Below are 21,416 nucleotides of genomic sequence, written 5' to 3' on the forward strand. Positions count from 1 at the left end.
TAATAATTATGTAATAACAACCTAATATAGAAAAAATAAATTAGAGTTCCAAATTTCAATCAGTGACTTATTCTTAGGGATACAAACTGTATCTAGTTCTTGGCAAGTACTCTAATCATGGCTACTTATATACATATATATTTATACGGGATTACATAAAAGTTAAGATAATAAAACTAACCTCAAAGTCTTCTGTCCCGGCGCAATGCCAAGTCTTATTCAGTCGGTTGATGTTCCGATTACTACCTTCTACGCGCACCATCGTCGTATTACTCGATAATATAGATAGAAAGTGATAAAAGAGAGGAGAAAGTAGTTGAAAATGTTCAAATTGAGACCCAAAATCTTGCTGTCAACGACATATATTTAAAACTTTGCACGTATCTCGAAATATACACGTATCTTATTTTGTTTATAGTGTAAATGAAATACAAATACGTGCAAAATTATCTTATTTACGCTGTAAACCAGATAGAATTTGAAAATAAATTTCGGTAACAATTTTTAAAATTATTTATTTCAAGTAATTAATACATTTATTTAAATAAAAAATGCAGAGAAATAGATAATGTTCCTAAACAGTATCGAAATCCACCTTATGTTAATGGACTAAAAGGGTTAAACGAAACATACACATATGGTCCATTGTTATTGGATGATGGGCTTGACCCCTAATCCGACACTGTTCATAAAACGATTTTTTATTCCCTCTTCTTTAGTTTAGTTGAACTGAAGTTGTCTAACAAAAAAAAAAAAAAAAACTGAAGTTTGAAGATAAGAAAGGTCAATGAAGAAAATTGACCTGAGAGTTGGTCAGTGGCATTTGGCAAAAGATTCAATCAATATCTTTGAGGGGAGTGATAACGAAAAACACTCCCTGATGTAGGTGATTAATAAAATTATTTTTAATATTTAATTTTTCTATTTCTATACACATAGGGTTTACATTGAATAAAATTCAATGGCAACTGTAAATCTAATTAAAATCCAAATTAAAAATATATCGAAACCGCGATAATTTTATGTTAGATATAATAAGATATAATAAACCACGAAGATTGGATAAATGATTGAGAATTTTAATTTTTTTAATTACTTTTTTAATATTTAAAAGAATAATAATTTAAATATATATTATTTTTAAAAAGTATCAAAAAATAAAAATTTCAAAATTTTCTTCATCTAAAAATTAGGAGAATGAATAATTTTTTTTTTCAAAATATAAATAATACAATATGATTTATATTATTAAGTTTTTTTATTGAGTTTAGTTTCACATAATATTTCTTAAATTGACAAATTAATAATATGCTAAAAAACTCTATTTAGTGTTTATTTGGGTGTTATTAAGTTGATAAATTTTTTTAATAAAAAAATATTTTTTATTATTTAGGTGTTTGTGTAAATTTTTAGTAATAAAAATAAAAGTACTAGAAAAATAAAAAATTATCTTTTTTGAGAAGTTACAATTTATATTTTTTTAAAAGATATTTTTTTTAAAAAAAATATTTTTCACGTAATAAATATATAAAAAGTACTTTTATACGGTTATATCCAAATACAATTGATAAATAAAAAGATAATTTTGTATGAGATATCCAAATATAAAATTATTTTTACTTTTTTATAAAATCTTTTAAAAAAAGATAAAAAATTATTTTCTTAGAAGTTCATCTAAATAGATCCTTACTTTTCTATAAGATATTTTAAAAAAAGATAACTTAAAAAAAAATATTTTTTTAAAAACTCATCCAAATAAATTCTTAAAAATTTATTGTTGACATATAAAAAATATAATTTGAATCTTAATACTAAATAGTAAATTAATCATTCCACTAATTCAAATTTACTATCAAAACTATTAAACTAATACTTTAATAGTCTCTCCAATTTATTAATTAGTAATAAAAAATTTCATCATTTTCTTTTTATAGTATGTTGGACATTTTATTTGGCATATGTTTTTTAAATTTAATAAAATATTACGAAACGGCTATTATTGTTGGTGTTGACGTTTTTAGAGATCAAATAATTTAAAATGAATAGTGTTCAATGATTCTTATTCAAATATTTGCTTTCTTCAAATTGTTAAGAAACTTAAGAATTAAGATAGAAAGGAGAAAAAGGCTAACGAAATAACAAATTAATCCAATTTAGTATTCAATGCTTTTACACATATATCCAAGAATAAAATAAAATAAGTAATTTATTAAAAAAATTTAAATGGCTAAATATGTGTGAATATTTGTGAATTTGGAATAGAGGAAAACATGATATTAGTTATTATTAGAAGTGATTCACATAAGGTGCCAAAAGAAGAAACCAAAGGAAGGGGTTACCACAAGTCCAGCTGGACGAGGACATCCGTGTCATTTTCCAATTAGGGTTTCCATCTTTCGCCCAAGGGTGCATCTCCAAGATTCAGATCACCAACACTTCTTAACCTCACCCACCGACTTACACCAACACCCGCCACAGACCAATAAGAACCCCAGCCCGCCCCACTTTCAACAAGACAGAGGCCCAATGATCTTCCACCACGTGTTCATATTCACCAATTATAAAGCCCCGATGAGATCACAACTGTGACCTGCGGGTGACGAAGCTCTGAGTGCCAATAGAGAGCGTTGTGGTGCTATTTGAATCACCGCTTTTGGATGAACAAAACCCTCTCTTCCCAAAAACCCAAACCCTTGGCGGCTGCGAGACCCGTTGTTCTCCCTCTCTCTGTTTCTTTCTTTTTTTTCTCTTTCTTTCTTCCTTTCTTTCTTTCTTTCTCTCTCCACTTTAGGGTTTTCTTCGATTTTGGGGCTAAAACCCTCGATTTCGATTCGCGCCGTTCGGGTTCAGATTCGGATTTTGGGAGCGCCTTACTTCTTCTAACTTTGTTGTTCTGCATCCGAAGAACCGAGGGAAGATCTCAGTGGTTTTTTATTTTGGAAGCATGGCCACCGTTGCTAATCCCGCGGATCGTATCCTTTTATCTGCTTTTGGTTCGACTCAGCTGTGAAATTCTTGTTCTTTCTTGTTTCTGTTCTTGATCTGTATTTTCGTATGCTCTGGATTGGGATCGGAGAGATTTTGTTTTGCTGCGGTGTGTTAGGGTTCTTGTGGTTTTGAATCTTGGTGGTCGATTTTGAGATATGTTCTGTGTTCGTAAAGATTTTCTGGCACTTTTGTGGGTTTGTATATATTATTGATTATTGATTATACATGGGTGGAATTTCTGCTAGCTATTTAGTATTGACTTTCTACGGCTTACTAATTGACATCCTGGTTGAATTGGGTTGTTTAGGGTTGTCGGTATTGGGGGTTTTCTTGATTTCTATTGTGCTTATAACTTGTGGCTCTTGGGTATTTGCGCTTGAAACTTTGATTTTGTGAGTGTCTTGTGTTCCTTCACTTTCTTGTTACACAGAAGCAACTGATTTGCTGCAGAAGTTATCGTTAGATACCCAGCCAAAGGCCTTGGAAATCCCAGAGCCTACCAAGAAGGTAAAAAACTTGATTTTTTTACAGCTGTCTCATAAGATTATTGAAACATGTGCGTGGCAGGTTTTGTGTTGTCTCAGTAATTTGAGTTGACTTTCTAACCATTTTTCTATAGGCCACTGGCAATCAATATGGACCAGTTGATTCGGGGAATGCTGCAAACGGCCAGATCCCTTCATATGATCGGTCTGTAACTCCCGTGTTACAAGATTTCATGGATCCCACCTTGTGTTACCTTCCGAATGGTTACCCGTCCACTGCCTACTACTATGGCGGTAGGTTTGTCTATAGTTATTTCATAATGTTGACTTTTGGATGTGTTGTGAAATTTTGATTTGAAATCTGTAAAATGGATAATAGAACAGAATAATTAGAATTCTTATTGACTCTGTTTTTCTTGTAGGTTATGATGGGACTGGTAATGAGTGGGATGACTATTCCAGATATGTGAATACTGAAGGAGTTGATATGACTTCTGTAAGTTCCTCCTATCATTCTTCTCTGTCCAATATTAATGTGGAAATACTTGATAAAATTACTATGTTTTTAACATCAATTTTATTTTTGTTTTCCGCTAGGGTGTTTATGGGGACAACGGTTCTCTATTGTATCATCATGGATATGGATATGCGCCATACAGTCCCTATTCACCAGCAGGCTCCCCAGTTCCAACCATGGGAAATGATGGCCAATTGTATGGACCTCAACACTATCAGTATCCTCCCTATTTTCAGCCATTGACTCCAACCAGTGGACCATTTACACCTTCTGCTACCGTCCCTGCTCAAGGTGATGTTCCCACCTCTGTAGCTGCCGATCAGAAACCCCTTCCTGTGGAAGCAGCGAATGGAAATTCTAACAGTGCTGCTAATGGTGGAAGCACTAAAGGTAACAAAGGTGCTGCTCCTTTCTAAGGATAACACTTAAATATTGTGTTTATTTCAAGTCCTTCATGTGAATTTGGCATTGTGGCAGGTCGTGGACCTACTTCAGGTTATCAGGATCCAAGATTTGGCTTTGATGGAGTTCGTTCCCCTATTCCCTGGCTTGATGCCCCACTATTTTCAGATGGGCAACCAAGACCTGTTAGCAGCACGACAGTCACTTCCTCAGTATCCGGTGGAAATAATCATAATGCTTCAAGGAACCAGACTTTCCGCCCCAATTCACAGTTCATGGTATGCATGATATCTTTCAAGTGTGTTTGGATTGGTGCTTGTCTATCTGATTAGTCAGAGGTGTTATTCCGGTTATTGATTCTTACTGCATGTTTTTAATTCTCCTTTCAGGGTTTGCACCATCCAAGACCAATGCCCGCCATTGGAGCCACCCATGGTTTCATTAACAGGATGTATCCAAATCCAAACAAATTATATGGTCAGTATGGAAACACTGTTAGATCGGGTATGGGCTACGGAACACATGGGTATGATTCTCGCACCAATGGACGGTCCTGGTTAGCTGTTGACGGTAAATACAAAACTAGAGGACGAAGTGGTGGTTACTTTGGTTATGGCAGCGAGAACATGGATGGTTTGAATGAACTGAACAGAGGCCCTAGGGCCAAGGGCAACAAGAACCAAAAGGGTTTCACTCCAACAATTTTGGCAGTCAAGGGGCAGAATCTGCCAACAAATCTAAGCACGGATGAGGAAAAAGATAAAACCAGTGGTGTTCCAGACCGCGAGCAATACAACAAAGCTGATTTTCCAGAGGAATATGCTGATGCCAAGTTTTTCATCATCAAGTCTTACAGTGAGGATGATATCCATAAGAGCATTAAGTATAATGTATGGGCCAGTACACAAAATGGCAACAAGAAGCTTGATGCTGCTTACCAAGAGGCCCAGCAGAAACATCCAGGCTGCCCTGTGTTCCTTTTTTTCTCGGTAAGCATCTTGGTCTTGTCAATATTATTTCTTTATTTGCTCTGCAACTTCTATCTTATGTTAAATTCTTTTGCAGGTTAATACCAGTGGGCAATTCGTTGGGCTTGCAGAGATGGTTGGTCCTGTTGATTTTAACAAGAGTGTAGAGTATTGGCAGCAAGACAAGTGGAATGGTTGTTTCCCTCTCAAATGGCATATTGTTAAGGATGTTCCTAATAATTTGTTAAGGCACATAACCTTGGATAACAATGAGAACAAACCTGTCACCAACAGTAGGGATACTCAAGAGGTAATTGTGGTTCATTATATATTGTAACTGATGAGCTTCTTGTGATAATGTGTTATCTATTAGATTTGAGCTTATATAACTTGCTTGATCCTTTTGAATTAATCATTCCTCATGCAGGTAATGTTGGAGCCCGGGCTGAAATTGATCAAAATTTTCAAGGAATACGCAAGCAAGACGTGCATTCTGGATGATTTTGGTTTCTACGAGGCCCGTCAGAAGACGATTTTGGAGAAGAAAGCGAAACAACAATTCCCAAAGCAGGCAAGGCATCTTTCTAGCATTCTAGTCTGCTACTCTACTATGTGTTGGTTTTGGAACATGTCTGCATATAACTTTATTTTTTGCATATTCTTATTTTTCCTTGAACCTACTACAGGTGTGGGAAGGAAAGCCTACTGAGGAAAAGGTTGAGGTGAATGGAGAGGTTAAAGCACAAAAATCTGATGTTCCCTCGGAATTACTGAAGGAGTCTAGTGTTGCGGAGAAGGACAACAATGGCCACAAACCTTGTGAGAATGGATCTGTTGTGAAAGCTGGTGATGCAGCAAAGGGTGCTAAGCCTGTTGTAGCTGAGAACAAGATTGTAGCCAATGGGGTTGCTAATGGTTGCTAAGCTCTGCTGTATTTGACGGTGGCGGTCCAACCCTGAATTCAATGGCCTATGTTGATCTTTAGCAATATCGACATTGCTACCTTGTTCCGCCTTTAATGGGTCTGTCATGCCAAATTGTGATTGGTCTGGCAGTTAGTTCATAGAATGCTAGCAGCAACCCCTTTTCGCTGGGTTTTGCCTCTACAGTGGTTAGCTCCTAACAGGTTTCCTTACTCCTAGGGTTTTTGGGTTTTAGGTTTCTGCTTAAGGTGGTTTATATCTTTTGGGTTTTGTTTTCCTTTTTCTTTTTAAATTTCTTTTCCCCTTCTCTCTCTATCTCTTTTTCTTTGGTTGGTTGGTTGTTTCCTATCTTGTAAATCTAGATCTACGTTGTTGCAGAGCAGCAGCTTGCTTCTGTTACTTACAAGAGAGTTAGGAGCAAGGTGGGAAATATTGAAATATAGTTGTTTTTTCTTTTTCTTATTTTGTTTTCAATTCTAATTTAGTCTGATGAAAGTCTTCTCCTTTTGAATGATTGACTTGCTCTTCCTGGGGGAAGAATGCTTGTGGACAATCTTTTTATGGTTATGAAAGTTTACCATTTTATGCACTTTTACCTATAGTGTTTTAAGTTTTCTAGTTTTTCTTTGGGCAAAAAATCCGAAATACATGCATTTGATACTGAGGAAAAATGATTTACATTTTTGCACTATGTAGTATTTACTAATTCAAGTAGGACTCCGACCTTCCCATTTACACCGTTTGCTATTTCATCTATTTACTTGTATGGAAAAAGATCTTCCTTGCTATATTATTTAGAGGGTGCATACTTGAAAGCACCTAAGAAAGAAAATCAAGCAAGTACTGACCAGGATACCAAAATTCACCCGTTCCACATTCAGGAGAATTTTCTCAGGTTTGATGAGAGAAAAATGGAATGTGCTGTCTCCGATGCTGAATGTCTAGTTAGTGGGACATGACTGGACTTATATTAAGATTAATTATTCTGTCGGATTTTGTAATTTTCAATTAGGTTCTCATTTTTGGTAAAAAAAAATTATATATATATATTACTAGATTCTTATACCATATCAATATAAGATTATATACTAACATCTGACTGAATAATTTTTTTGTTTTAGAAAATAGTCTATTAATTCTAATATTTCTGTTACGGTAAAAATAATCAAAATATCATCTTATTGATATTCAGTAAAATTTTCTAGACGGACAATAATTATTGATTGCTCTTTGTTGAAGGGTGATTTTGTTGTTTTGACTTGTAATTCATGTGAGGGGTGTTAAGTTAAATTAAATCGGTCATGTAATTTAATTCAAATCGAAAATTAATTAATTTAAATTTGTTTGGATTTTATTTTTTTCAAATCATTGAATTGGATCAAATTTTAGATTTTCTTTTTATAACTGATCTAATTTAATTTCGTACAATGTACTAGGATTTTTATTTAAATAAAATAAATATAATAATTATTGAAATAAATAATTTGAAAAATATTTATTGATTTGCGTTCTCTTTTTATATCTTGGAGATGAAATTGCATGTATCTCGTTTACGTCAGCTATTTCGTTTACACGATACGAAATAAGGCCGAACGGTGTCTATAAGTATAAATCGTATACAGCCTGTTCCTGGATCCCATTTTGACTTAGCTAAATTCTTTCTCCCTCTTTTTACCCTTTTCAACCATATTTGAGACCGATACGGTGATGACACGCTAGGCGGGGAATGACGGAGACATCAACAGACTAAACGAGACGTCACATTACGCTGGAGTAGCCAACTTCGAGGTTAGTTGCGTTCTGTTCGGTTAATCTAAGTATGTGGACATTGTTAGGGTAGTCTCATAGTGACAAGCACTGAGTAGAATGCTAATTAGGGTTTGGACTGTATGAAGAATTTAGAACAATATTTGCTTGTGTAAGATTGGTATGACTTAATTAGGATTTACTTACCGACATAAGTAATTTAGAGACATCTGTAGTATGATCTTAAGTAGTAGTAGTACTTTGTTCTTAAATAGAGTACAAAAATTTATTATTATCACTTTATAAATTAATTTTTTTAAATTTCGCAGAGGCCTCGCCTTCTACTGTCCCGGCGAGTCAGCCATACTCTTCCTCCATCGGACGCCATCGTCCCGTATCTGGCTAAGGCCGGATTCGGCGATACGGTGCTCCAGAGGGACTTCACATTTGACAATTCCCTGATTTCGACACTCGTGGAGTGATGGCGTCCGGAGACGCAAACGTTTCATCTCCCGTGTGGTGAGGTCACTATCTCCTTGCAGGACGTGGCGCACCACCTAGGCATACGCGCACACGGGAACCCCGTTGGGGGGTGCCTTCGTGACTTTGGTAGGTGGTACGGCACGGAGACGTGGGCCATGGTGGAGCAGCTGCTTGGTGCCAGGCCTCCGTTGGCAGCACAGCAGGCTGCGCAGAGGAAGGAGTCGTGAAGCTGGTTTGGTTGCGTGATCGTGTCCGCCAGATGCCCCCGACCGACGATCCTAAGATCCTCCGACAGTATGCCCGATGCTATATTATGTTACTGATCGGAGGGTATCTGTTGACAGACAAGTCCAACAACCTGGTTCACGTACGGTGGCTACTGTTCTTCCGGGACTTTGCAGAGTGTAGGGCGTTAGGTTGGGGTTCTGCTGTGCTGGCCTGGACTTACCAGTCACTCTGTCTGGCGGCACAGCGGGACGTCACGGACATCGCCGGTTGCACTCCGCTTTTGATGAGTTGGATTTATCAGAGGTTTTCTCAGTGGTGTCCACTAGATAGAAGAGTCTACCAGTATCTGCTAGCTGCGAGGTAACCAAATATTACTTTTTCATTTCGCTTTTGTATGTGCTTTAGTTGGATTTTTTTATGTATGTACATTTGTTTGATTAGGAGTATGGTATGTACTTTTGGATTTTAGTTGGATTGCACTTTAGTAGTTTTTTGGTTGTGTATATTGTTATTTATATTGGTGATCATTCTTATGAGTATTTACGTATATTTTACTGTTGCTTTCAAGAAAAATACCAAGATATCAGAAAGTAACAAGCTCGTCATTAAATATTTCATTTCAAGTTAACATGTTACACATCCACAGTTACTAGAACATAAGATATCACACCATAAAAAAAAGACCAACACAGGCCAACTTTGGTAAACATACAAGCCTAGTACGACCTACACATCGCCCGTGGGCTGATTAGGACATCCCCTTCTTGTATGACCGTATTGCCTACACAGGTCACACAGCTTCTCATGTTGCTCGGTCTCGTCCATGTCATTCCGGAATCTGGTGGACACGGGACTTCCAGTAGCCTTCCGACGCATTACTGGGTTAGGACACAGCCTCGTCCCATGCCACTCCGCCCACATCGACTCGTCTGGGATAGGAAAAAACTCCATCTCGTACACCTTGAACACAGCTTCCTGTTTGTACACAGAATGCACATACTGGGCCCACTCAATGCTAGTTGTGGCACACACGACAAGTGCGTGACAGCACGGATAGTGGAGAGATTGGAATAAGCTGCAGTCACACGTACCATCCGATAGCCAAACACGGAAGGAACCTTCCCCCCATCCCTCAAATAAGTCTAGCTCCTCCACAACAAACACAGAGGCCCGCCTGTCACAATGAGTGACACGCATCTTCGGTATCCCTTATTTTTTCTTCTCAATGGTGGCCAAGAGTCTCTGTGAGAATCGGCATCCAACAGCCAGCTGTGACTGCGCCTCTCTGCCCTTTGTCACGAACAACTTCTGCAATCTCTCGTACGTGATGTGCACAATGGAAGAGATCGGCAAGTACCGGGTGCCCTTCAACATTGCATTGATGCACTCGAACAGATTTGTCGTCATGTGACCAAACCGACACCCGCTGTCGCAATGTTGTAGCCAAATCTCCTTCCTGAAATGACCAGCCCAGTCAACCATTACCGGGGAGACTCCTCTCAACGCATCCATGTACCACTCGTAACCGGCCTTGCTTGGACTATAAGCAGCGTTAATGAGGTATCTCTTGCCCTCGACAGACTTGAACCGAGATATGAAATTCGCAGCCATGTGTCTTATGCAGTAAGCATGGTAGGCTCTTGGGGGATGCCAACCACTGTCATCGGAGCTAAGCGCGGCCTTGATAGCCTGAGATCTGTCGGAGATAACCAGCAGCCCGTCTTGTGGGGTGACGTGACGTCTCAGATTAGTTAGGAAGAACGACCATGACTCGGTGCTCTCGGACTCCACAATGGCAAAAGCAATAGGCAAGATGTTACTATTCCCATCTTGCGCCACCGCAATAAGCAACACACCACCGTACCTACCATACAGATGCGTACCATCTATAGAGACAAATGGCTTGCAATGCTTGAAGGCTTCGACACATGACGGGAAAGACCAAAATACCTTGTCGAACATACTGCAGTCACGTACCAGGAGGTGTCCATCGTAGAACGGTTTGACGCGTAGGTCACAAATGGTACCAAGAAAACAGCTCTGCAGTGCCTGAAGCAACTTCGAAACCTTATTGTACGACTCTTCCCAATCCCCATAGATTTGTGCAATTGCCTTCTGTTTGGCCATCCACACCTTTTTGTAGGATGGTTTGAAGTGATAGCTTGCTTGGACCGCACCTTGCAAAACTGGAATGCTTATAGAGGGGTTGGATTGAATCAACGGCAAGATGACCCTGCAGATCAGACTGCTATCTAACTGACGATGGTCTTGAGACATGGTGGGTGTTAGAAAACTGTGCACTCCACCCACCCTCTGAACCTCCCTGAACACAACAAAATAGGATTGCTTCAGTCATGTCGTACACCTACTTAGTATATCGTATAGAAGTAATGAAAAGCACAAGTAAACTTAAGCTTACCAGTATCCGAGGTTCTGTCGAAGGGCCACACGGAGGCTCCATTGACACCCATTCTCAGCTTAACGGCACTGCACATGGTACTTTAACCGGTCCGATTTGATCACCCGGTACTCTGCACTCCTCCGAATACTATATTTCTTCACACCCTGAAGCACTGCCTCTCGGCTTCTAAACTTGTGGCCGACCCGAAACTCTACACCGCCGTCTAGGTTGTAATCCTCTTCACCCGGGTCAAGAAACGGAGTCTTCTCATGCATGGCGTCCAGATCCAGAATGTGATAGTGAGACGGAACTGCCGAAAGTGCCGGTATTGGAAGAGGCGGAGGCAGGACTTGGCGGGCCACTGTCTGAACAGGTGTCTCCGGAATACACTCATCCTCATACCCACTATCGGACAAGTCGCTGTCACCACTGTCCGCCACGTAATCCTCGTCCGACTCCTCCTTGTCCTCCTCTGCCTCATTCACCTGAACGGTGACATGAATGGGCGGTGGTGCGAGGGGTCGGTTGTCCTGCACATAGGTCGAGTGTACGGAAGGACCACCGCCACTGTGTCCCACCTCTGCAGAAAACTCCATTACTTGCTCCATCATGATCCTCCTATGGATGTCGAACATCAGTCGCACATGCTCGTCCTCTAGAAGTCGGAATAGTCGAAACCGGAAGACTCCGTTACCCATGGGTGCCAGCAACCTATACGCCACCCTTCCGATTTCCCTCGTTTCTGTACCACCGAGCTTGCTCAATATCAAACTCCTCAAATCGGACGTCTCCACACGCTGAGTGTGAAACAATATCGAATCCTCGCACTCAAATGTCATCCCGTTGTTGCCGTTTTTTATACGACAGTTGGGATAAACAAGCACAACTATGTATGGACTATTATTGGCCATTAATGCCTTGTATTTGTGAGAAATGAGACACAAAAAGGATAGGAAAAGTTTGTGAAGAATACCAAGGGTTACACATCCTTTTATAGCTGGTGGGATTCTACTCCATGTATCTCGTTTACAGTGTAAACGAGATATGAATGAGAAACGCAAATCGGTAATATTTTTCAAATTATTTATTTCGGTAATTATTACTTTTATTTTATTTATTTAAATAAAAATTCCAATGTAATAATATTATTTTATTATTATATTTACAATTATACTTATAACATGTTCAATTTGTTATATATTTTTATAGTATTCATGTATTATTATTATTATTTAATAAATATTTTATGTTCAAAATGTGATTTATTTATTTATTTCAACTAACTTATAATTTTATTTCTATTGTTATGTTATCGTTTGTTTTTAAGATATTGTTGAGACTTGTTATGTCAATGTTAGTTATTTAAAATTTGATGTTGAGACTTGCTATATATATTTAGTTTTTTCAATTTATAAAACCGCAAATTCAATCCAATCCAAACCGTTTGAAATTGAATCGGATTAAATCGGATTTTTTTTTTAAAATTATCCAATTCAAACCTTACCGTAAATAAAATTAGTGGTCGGATTGGATGAATTTTTTACTCAAAACTGATCCAAATCGGACCGTGAATACCCTAATTCACGTAATGCCTTGTGTTTGTATTTTGACTGAACGCCCCCTCTTCTCTCTTCCTCGAGGAGCCAGAAAGGAAAGAAAGCTAAGCCTAATAATTGACATACAAGAACTTACATTTGAACTAAAATCAATAATCTTAAAAAAGATATATGGAGTATAAATTAGATAACTTGAAAGAAGGTTGTCACGAATTGTTTTCGAGATTCTAATTTCTCCACTCGCAATAAATAATTTATATAGTTTCTTTGTCTTCCCCATAATCATTATACAAGGTACCAGCGTTCCCATTTTTCATATTCACTAATCTTATCAACGATGTAACTTTTCATTTATTTGTAGCGTATAACCAATATTTAGCATATTTTGATATCGAATATATTATATAATTTCGTAGATAAAATCCTATTATTTTTATTATATAATAACTTTTTTCCCTTCTAAATTCATTGGATTCAAGGGACGAAAAAACACTAACAAAATAATAAATTAGTTCACAACGCCGCTTTCCTATAATGAAAACTACTGTTTTATTCATATTGATAATTTACAACTCTTAGAACGTAGAAAAGGGATATGAATTAAGTGAGGAATATTAATTAATTGCATATAAATATGAAGAAAAATTATAAGATCATAACAAACGTTATTGTAACTTGTGATTGCAAGACAAAAAAAAGGAAGAACAATGGTTAGAAAGCGTATGATACAAGCAATTACAATGCTAATGATTGGAATAATTATTTGTTCTGCAAATGCTGAATTTCAGTACACTGCTGTTGAAAGTCCTTGGACTAAAATGTCTTATCATATTACATCATCTGAGCTCCGAGAGTGCATTCAAAAATGCGAGAAAATGTATGCAAATGATACAATAAAGATGAAATCTTGCAAAAAGCAATGTCGCCTTAATCATTGTCTTGCCAAATGCCGAAGTCGCTATGCAAATAACGAGCCAGAAAAAAAGGAATGCATTAAACATTGCTATGCTGTTTATGGTTAGTGTTTTAGGAAAAAATTTCAAATATTTCTGAACAGAATTCAATAATTTTAAACTTTGATTTTAATTAATATATATTATAACAAGAATTTTAAATGTTTTTGAAATACTAGTATTTTATTAATTTTGGCTGTTGATCTCAATTATAAAAAATATATAATATATTAATTAAAATCAATGGTTAAAATTACTGGAATAATAATGTTTCAAAAATATTTAAATTTTTTTTATATTATCTATTTTTTATATTTGAGATCAACAACTAAAATTATTAAAACATCAATATTCTAGAAACATTTAAAATTCATCCCGTGATTTAGTAATGATAATTTTTTAAGTTATTATTGTCTATTTTCTTTGAATGTATAATGTGATATTTACCTTCTTGTCATGAATTTTAGTTATTTTTAAGTTTTAATTGATGTGAATTGTAATAATTTTTTTAAACAAGTGACATGATGTGTATTGTTCTTTTTTTCTTTTTTTGAATCTAATGTTAAGGGTATTAATTCAAATATGTTTATTAACCTTTTTAATTAATCTATTTTGTTCAGTAAGTTAGATATAATATATCTAATGCCAAATTAAATCAGTGAGTAACAATTAAATCCACAATCAAATATTTATATGTTTCTTTAGTTTTTAAAACAAATCAGAACAAAATCAACTCAAAACAAACAACTGTAAATAACATATCTCTAATATATTGCTGCGCTGAAACTATAATTTAGTTTTTTTTTTGGTGACTGAAACAATAATTTAGTTTGTTGTTATCAAATACTATTATAATAATAAGAAATAACATTATATTGAAAAATTAGATGCGTAATTGTTTTCAAATAAATAATAAATAATTTGAAATAAAAAAACCCTCAATAAATTAGATATTCTTAAATTATGAACGTGGAATAATGTGTACCGCCAAGATTTTTCCAGGATAAAATCTTTCACTGTTTCAATGGTTACACACACTGTTTCCTAAAGTTTTTTAGTTTAAATTATAATAGTGTCACCAAACTATTACATTATTTAAAAAAATGTGGTATAATAAAATTTTATAATTTAATCAAAATGTATAAAAATCTCTATAAGTACTTTAATCTCAAAAATTATTTTGTATCGAGTCTTTTTCAAGAAATTCTCTTGCATGCATTCAATAGAAAACTCTTTTCTCAATTTGTGCAACTCGGGTTGGTGTTCCAATCTCAATAAATAGGGGTGTCCATGGATCGGATCGTATCCGCAGATCCGCGGTAAATATCCGCATCCGATCTGAAAATTGCGGATACGATCCGATCCGCAAATTGATCGGATCGAATCGGATCTGATCCGCACCCTTTGCGGATCGGATCGCGGATATCTGCTCTACATCCGCGTATCCGATCCGCGGATCCGCAGATCCGCACTATAATAATTTAAAAATAAATAAATAAATATATGTTTGGTATTATATTTACTTGTTTGTATGTTTTAGTTAGTAATTATTATTTATATATTGTATTATTTTATTTTTGTTATTTAGAGAGAGTTTGATTAAAAATATTTTAAAAATAAATAAGTTTAAAAGTATAAAAGAAATATTTTTATCGAATTTTTTTACATAGAAATATGATTAAAAAGAGAAGGTTTAATTATGCGGATATATCCGATATCTGATCCACCACTAAAAAGTGCGGATATCATATCCGATCCGATCCGATGAAAATTGTGCGGATCGGATCGAATTTTCGGTCATATCCAATCCGATCCGATCCGCGGACACCCCTATCAATAAACGCCAATATCTTATATTTTAACGAAATAAAATTAGCAAAACAATCTTAGAGATACATTTATTATTGAGTTTAAGAAATAATTTGTTTTTATGATGAAAAATATTATTTGATTGAATCTGAAAACTCAAATGTTTGTTTCATGAGTATATTATTGTATAAGCCCATTTTGATTGTGCACTGGCAAAAAACACAGCCCATTAATGCTGTCAGTTGTGCAGATCTGTGATTGGTTAGGTTAAGTACTTGGACAAGCCTCAAACACACCGAACAAACTTCATAAAAGACAAACATGTTGATATATGGAAGTAATAGTGGGCGAGGTTTGAGAAACCGGACCGGTCATTAAACTGTTCTAATTACTAGTTTATTGATTTATTAGTTAAATCGGTTCAATCGAAAAAATTGTTTTAAAATAAAATAATAAATAAATTATAAATAAACATCATAAAATATAATTATAGTCTAATATAGATCTTAAATATCTTCCAAGTTTAAAACATTATATAAAATATCAACTAAATCCATATGATCTTATCAAAATACAATCTCAAAAGCTAAATAGTGAAAAGAAATATCTAAAGAACATGAAGATTTATCAATCATCAAAATCTGCAAGAACTTATTGCATATTTACTTTGGTGGGACCATATTCACCTTCATTTCCACCCTCTTGAGCAGATGAATCAAGAGATGTAGCATCAATATTACCTAATAAAATACACATGTTATCATTATATTAAAAACTAACAACATTCTAATAAATCATCAGAAAATAAACTATAATACTCATGCAATAAATCATCCACATTACTAGGAAGATCAGACTCTTTCTCTACGACCTCTTTCGTCACCCAAAAGTCAACTAAATTGATGCTTTCATAATCAATTAGATCATATTGTATCTTTTGCTTTCTTTTTTCTTTTTCCTTCCTAAAAAATTTAATACAATACATGAAAAATTAATACACATTTATTATCATAAAGATTATAGATGAAATAATATGATATTGCACAAAACATATATTATCTAGATTTAAGTCGCAAATTATAAGTGACATAAACAATGTCATTCAGTCTGTCATGCTTCAACTTATTTTTTCTTTTTGTATGAATCTGTTAAAAAAGACTCCAATTTCTCTCACACCCAGAAGAAGCAGATGCTTGGCTAAGAATGTGGACAATTATCTTTCGTAAACATGGAGCAGAACTACCGAACAACCTCCACCATTCATCTACCAATTATAAAACCATAACATATTAGTAGATATCAATTAAAAAAGTGAAAGCATAAAATAACATCTATTAAACAAATATTCTTACCAGGCTTAAGTTTTGTTGCAGCTCGAATAGCTTCTGGTCTATCGAAGCTTTTCTTCCGATCTCTATATACATGTATTTTTTCATTGGCTCAACTGAATCCAAATTGTTACACTTGCAATACAAGGTAACAAGATCAAGTAGGCCTCGCATAACATCAGGTGCTTCTTTATAATTTTCACCAAAAAAGAAAGCAGGATTCAGGAAGTACGCTGCAGCATGAATATCTTTCTTCAAATGCTTGTCCCATCTTAAGTTGATAATATTTATGTATGGCTGATATTGTTTTGCTTAAAGATATCTTTAATTGCATCTTTTGCCCTTAGCATTCTGTCATATACATATTCCAAAGATGGTTTATCATCAGCATCAACAATCCTCAGTAATTTAATCAAAGGACCCATAATTTTACATACAATAAAACAATCATCCCAAAACTTGCTATCCAAAATAATAGCATTTACAGCCCTACCATTAGCACTTCTTCCTAATTTGTGACCAGTAAAGAATGAATCTACAACCAATGTTTGCAAATCCGCTTTTTGATCAAAGATGCTCTTCAATGTGATAAAGACAGTTGCAAAACGAGTTGCACCAGGGCGTACAATTTCTTTTCAAGTAGGTCTTTTTCTAAGCCAAGATAAAAAAAACCATATGATTATACACAAATACTGTAATATTTGAAGCACGTGATGCAAGATTAGAAATATGTGTCATACTGCTTATATCTTTTAGAATCAGATTAAGGCAATGAGCAGCACATGGTGACCAATAGATATTCTCATATTTCTTATTGATAAGCCTACCAGTGGCAACATAATTAGCCGCATTATCAGTCACAACATGCACAACATCATTAGGGCCAATCCATTCAATAACCTTAGAAAACAAGTGACACAACAATGAAGCATTTTTTACCATACTTGAAGCATCTATAGATTTAACAAAGCATAAACTTCTAGAACAATACACCAAGAAATTAATCAATGTTCTTTTTCTTTGATCTATCCAACCATCAGCCATGAGGGTACATCCGATTTTTCTCCATGCACTCCTATAACTATCAACTAGCATTTGACATTTTCTTTTAAGATCAGCCAACAAGTGAACCCTTAATTTATCATAAGAAGGACCCTTATAACTAGGTCCAATACCAACAACATCATCCAGCATATCGTGAAAAAATGGCGACATCACTGCATTAAAGGGAATTCTACAATCCAAAAGCCACTTTGCAAATCATTTATCAACCTCGTGTATCGCCTCTTTATTTTGCAAATCACTTTTAAGGCTTGGTTGAGCACCTGGAGTTGTTCTTGGTGCAGACATAGGAGGAATCACTTTGGCTTTCTTTTCCGGATCGCCTCAAACCACTTGCTGACTCGAAGTATGCTGCTGTTCTTCTTGAGATATTGCTTCATCAATTGCATCCTCTATCTCATCACCGCCCTCTTCACTGAAACTTACTTTTCTTTTGCTTTTGTTGCTCTGAATTTCTTTCAGTAAGCTTTCCATCTATTTTTCCACATCATACACTTTAGGACACTTTTTTACATCTCCAGTAATCTTTGCCAAATGTTTCTTCATCATGTGAATTCCAGCTCCATTAAAAACTTGTAGACAAAACAAATATTGATATTGTGGTCTTCCATTCACTACTTGTAAAGCAACATATTTCCAAGCTAAATCTGTTTTTTCTATAAATTAGAAAAACCTTGCGACTGACTGTTGTTAGAACTAGGAGGATCAGGATTAGCAGCATCATTCGAATTAGGATGATTGGCAAGCGAATTATTACTAAAAGATACATTGTTATCAGCAACTGCTTCTTGATTGCTACTTCCGTCCATAACTGAAATCAATAAATTATAATCAATGGTGGAAACAGCAGCAGGACAATTAGAAATAATCATTAATCACTCCTAAATTAATTCAAAACAGCAGCATAACAAATAATCACCCCTAAATTAATTAAAAATTATAGCATAACAAAATTACTAGTCACAAATCACAAATTACTTATCACAAATTCCAAATTTAAAACACTTAGTGCTATAACAAAACAGCAGCATAAGTGCATACCAACAACAACAGCTTAACAAGTCACTAATCAGTAATCACAAACTCCAAACTCAAATTAGCAACAATACAAAAGACCCAAGAAATCACAAATTCAACCTCAAATACCTGAAATAGAGTAACAGACTCAACTTTTCACTAACCTCAAATCAGTAAATCATAGTTTCACTAAGCTTCCACTGACAGCAGAAAGACGACGGCGGGACGACGAAGACACGAAGGCCAGATGACAGCGACACTACGGTGCACTAGCTGGAGGCCTCGAGCAGCAGTTTCACCTGGGAATGGAAGACGTGCCGAGCTAGAAAGGGGAGATGCCGCAGAGAAGAAGAAGGAAGAGGTCGCGAAAATGCCGACATAGATGAATGGTGGCAGCGGTTCCATCCAAGAAGCTAGATTTTTGGGTTAGGAAGGAGCTAGGACTTGCTCTTGCTGTGTGTTCTATGCTTGTCTTCCAAAGGATGGGGTGTTTGGTGGGGTGAGAGGGTTAACTCGCGTGGGGGTGGGTGGGTTTTCTTTTTTTTCCTTAACAAAATCAAAACGACGGTGTTTCATACGAACTGGCCGGTTCAACGATTCTCTAGCGGTTTTGTCATTAGCGGTTTTAGCAGGAGGACCGGACCGTTTTCTACGCCAGGTTCCCGGTTGAACTAGTTTGACTAGCCGGTCTGTTTCGATTTTTAGAACAATGATAGTGGGTCCTAAGATGTGTTTAGAGTTAATTCTCTCCCAGGAGAGCAACTTTCTCTCTCAGGGAGAGTGAAGTAGAACTCTGGTTCTAATCCTTGTGAGGTTAGCCTCATCAAAATATTTCTTCCATAGCTAACATTTCCATTTTACTCTCAGTATATATCATCCAACCTAACCCCAAATCTTCCACCCCCAATCTTCACTTATACATACAAACACTAGCCGTTCCACTTCAAGGTAACACATAATCACCAAATTTTTTTTACACCATCAAACTAAACACATGGAATTGACAAACCCCATTTGTAGGGTTTATCTTGTATTGATTTTTGGGGATTTTATCACCTTTTACCCATATTTATTCAAGAAATAGCATGGTTTTGTATATTCTCCTTTAATTGTGCTTGAATGTGAAAACATACTTTTTAGGACTCAAAATAGCTAAATTTAGTTCACCTTGATTCTATTAGATGCCTTGATATGTTTGTTAAGTGATTTAAGGTTTAGGAGGCAAAGATTGGATCAAGGGAATGAAGAAAGAAAGCATGAAAAGTTAGAGAACTCATGAAGAAATGGAAGAACCGGAAAGCTGTCAAGCCGACCTCTTCGCATTTAATCGGCCATAACTTGAGCTACAGAGGTCCAAATGATGCGGTTCCAGTTGGGTTGGAAAGCTAACATCCGAGGCTTCGAAACGATATAAGATTTGCTATGGTTGAACCGCGTATGGTGGCGCGCACGCGCATAGTACGCGCACGCGCCGTTGCTGCCACCTGGTTCACTTAAAGCAAAACGTGGCCAGTGATTTTAGAAGCCTTGTGGGCCCAATCCAACTCATTTATGATGTTATTTAAGCCAAGGATTGAAGAGGAATCAAGATACTTTTTAATCATTAGCTGAGTTTAGTAGTGAGAGTTAGTTTCTAGAGAGAGAAGCTCTCTCTTCTCTCTAGAATTAGGATTAGAATTAGGTTTAGTTTTTAGATCTAGGTTTTAATCTTTGCTTTCTTCCACTTCTATCTCTCAATTCTTTGTTGCTACATTCAATCTTCTTCTATTCCTTTGTTGTAATTTCCTTTATGTTGTTCTTATACTTTGTTGTAGATCTACTTTTGCTCCTTCTATTTTCTTTCAATTCAATTAGAGGTAATTCATAATAATTGTGTTCCTTTTGATTGTTGTTGTTAATTCCTTGCCATAATTGTTGTTAGATTCTATTTTTGTTATCAATTTACTTTGCTTTTCTTTTATGCCTTCCAAGTGTTTGATGAAATGCTTGGTTGGATTTTAGTATAGATTTTGTTCCTCTTGGCTATGGTAGAGTAATTAGTGACGCTTGAGTTATCTAATGTCTTTGTTGATTGATAATTAGAAGTTGCTAATTGATTTAGATACCACTAAAGCTAGTCTTTCCCTTGGGAGTTGGCTAGGACTTGTGGAATCAAGTTGATTCATCCACTTGACTTTCCTCCATTATTAGAGGTTAACTAAGTGGTAGCAATGGACAATTGTGGTCACAATTGAGGAGGATAACTAGGATAGGACTTCTAATTCTCACAACCTTGCCAAGTGCTTTTTAGTTGTTAGCTTATTTTCATTGTCATTTACATTTCATGTCTCTTATCCCAAAACCCCAAAATACAATCCATAACCAATAACAAGACACTTCATTGTAATTCCTAGGGAGAACGACCCGAGGTTTAAATACTTCGGTTTATAGAATTTAGGGGTTTGTTACTTGTGACAAACAAATTTTTGTATGAAAGGATTATTGTTGGTTTAGAAGCTATACTTTACAACGAGATTTCAATTGTGAATTCTAAGCCACACAAAAATCCAA

At 35.8% G+C, this 21,416-nt stretch overlaps 3 protein-coding genes across 4 annotated transcripts; 1 reads left to right on the top strand and 2 right to left on the bottom strand.

Moving 5' to 3' along the window:
- The first annotated feature begins 2,303 nt into the window (after positions 1-2,303).
- Positions 2,304-6,872, top strand: LOC107631085 (YTH domain-containing protein ECT4). 2 transcript variants are annotated; one of them, XM_016334412.3, is made up of 10 exons: positions 2,304-2,972; positions 3,419-3,495; positions 3,608-3,767; positions 3,896-3,969; positions 4,071-4,380; positions 4,468-4,670; positions 4,782-5,381; positions 5,458-5,670; positions 5,788-5,931; positions 6,047-6,872. In XM_016334412.3, exons 1-10 carry the CDS (start codon positions 2,945-2,947, stop codon positions 6,281-6,283), a joined length of 2,046 nt encoding a protein of 681 aa, XP_016189898.1. In that variant the 5' UTR covers positions 2,304-2,944; the 3' UTR covers positions 6,284-6,872. The 2 variants fall into 2 exon arrangements, with proteins under 2 accessions (XP_016189898.1, XP_016189897.1); XM_016334411.3 differs by having other exon boundaries at positions 2,472-2,972; positions 4,071-4,389.
- Positions 6,873-9,466: 2,594 nt separating this feature from the next.
- On the bottom strand, positions 9,467-9,937 carry LOC107633656 (uncharacterized). The gene has a single exon (XM_016337262.1). It carries the CDS (start codon positions 9,935-9,937, stop codon positions 9,467-9,469), a length of 471 nt encoding a protein of 156 aa, XP_016192748.1.
- A 12-nt stretch (positions 9,938-9,949) lies between these two features.
- On the bottom strand, positions 9,950-11,017 carry LOC107633655 (uncharacterized). The gene has a single exon (XM_016337261.1). The coding sequence runs from the start codon at positions 11,015-11,017 to the stop codon at positions 9,950-9,952; it is 1,068 nt and encodes a 355-aa protein (XP_016192747.1).
- Positions 11,018-21,416: the final 10,399 nt, after the last annotated feature.

The sequence above is a fragment of the Arachis ipaensis genome, chromosome B3 (genome assembly GCF_059453495.1).
Source record: "Arachis ipaensis isolate K30076 ecotype BB chromosome B3, ASM5945349v1, whole genome shotgun sequence".
Lineage (NCBI taxonomy): Eukaryota > Viridiplantae > Streptophyta > Magnoliopsida > Fabales > Fabaceae > Arachis > Arachis ipaensis.

Excerpts from the sequence above, each read along its gene's own strand:
- LOC107633656 (XM_016337262.1), bottom strand. The coding sequence starts at position 9,937 with ATGCGTGTCACTCATTGTGACAGGCGGGCCTCTGTGTTTGTTGTGGAG.
- LOC107633655 (XM_016337261.1), bottom strand. The coding sequence starts at position 11,017 with ATGTCTCAAGACCATCGTCAGTTAGATAGCAGTCTGATCTGCAGGGTC.
- LOC107631085 (XM_016334411.3), top strand. The coding sequence starts at position 2,945 with ATGGCCACCGTTGCTAATCCCGCGGATC. Across the intron at positions 3,496-3,607 it reads TCCCAGAGCCTACCAAGAAG|GCCACTGGCAATCAATATGG; the intron begins GTAAAAAACTTG and ends ATTTTTCTATAG. Across the intron at positions 5,382-5,457 it reads CTGTGTTCCTTTTTTTCTCG|GTTAATACCAGTGGGCAATT; the intron begins GTAAGCATCTTG and ends ATTCTTTTGCAG.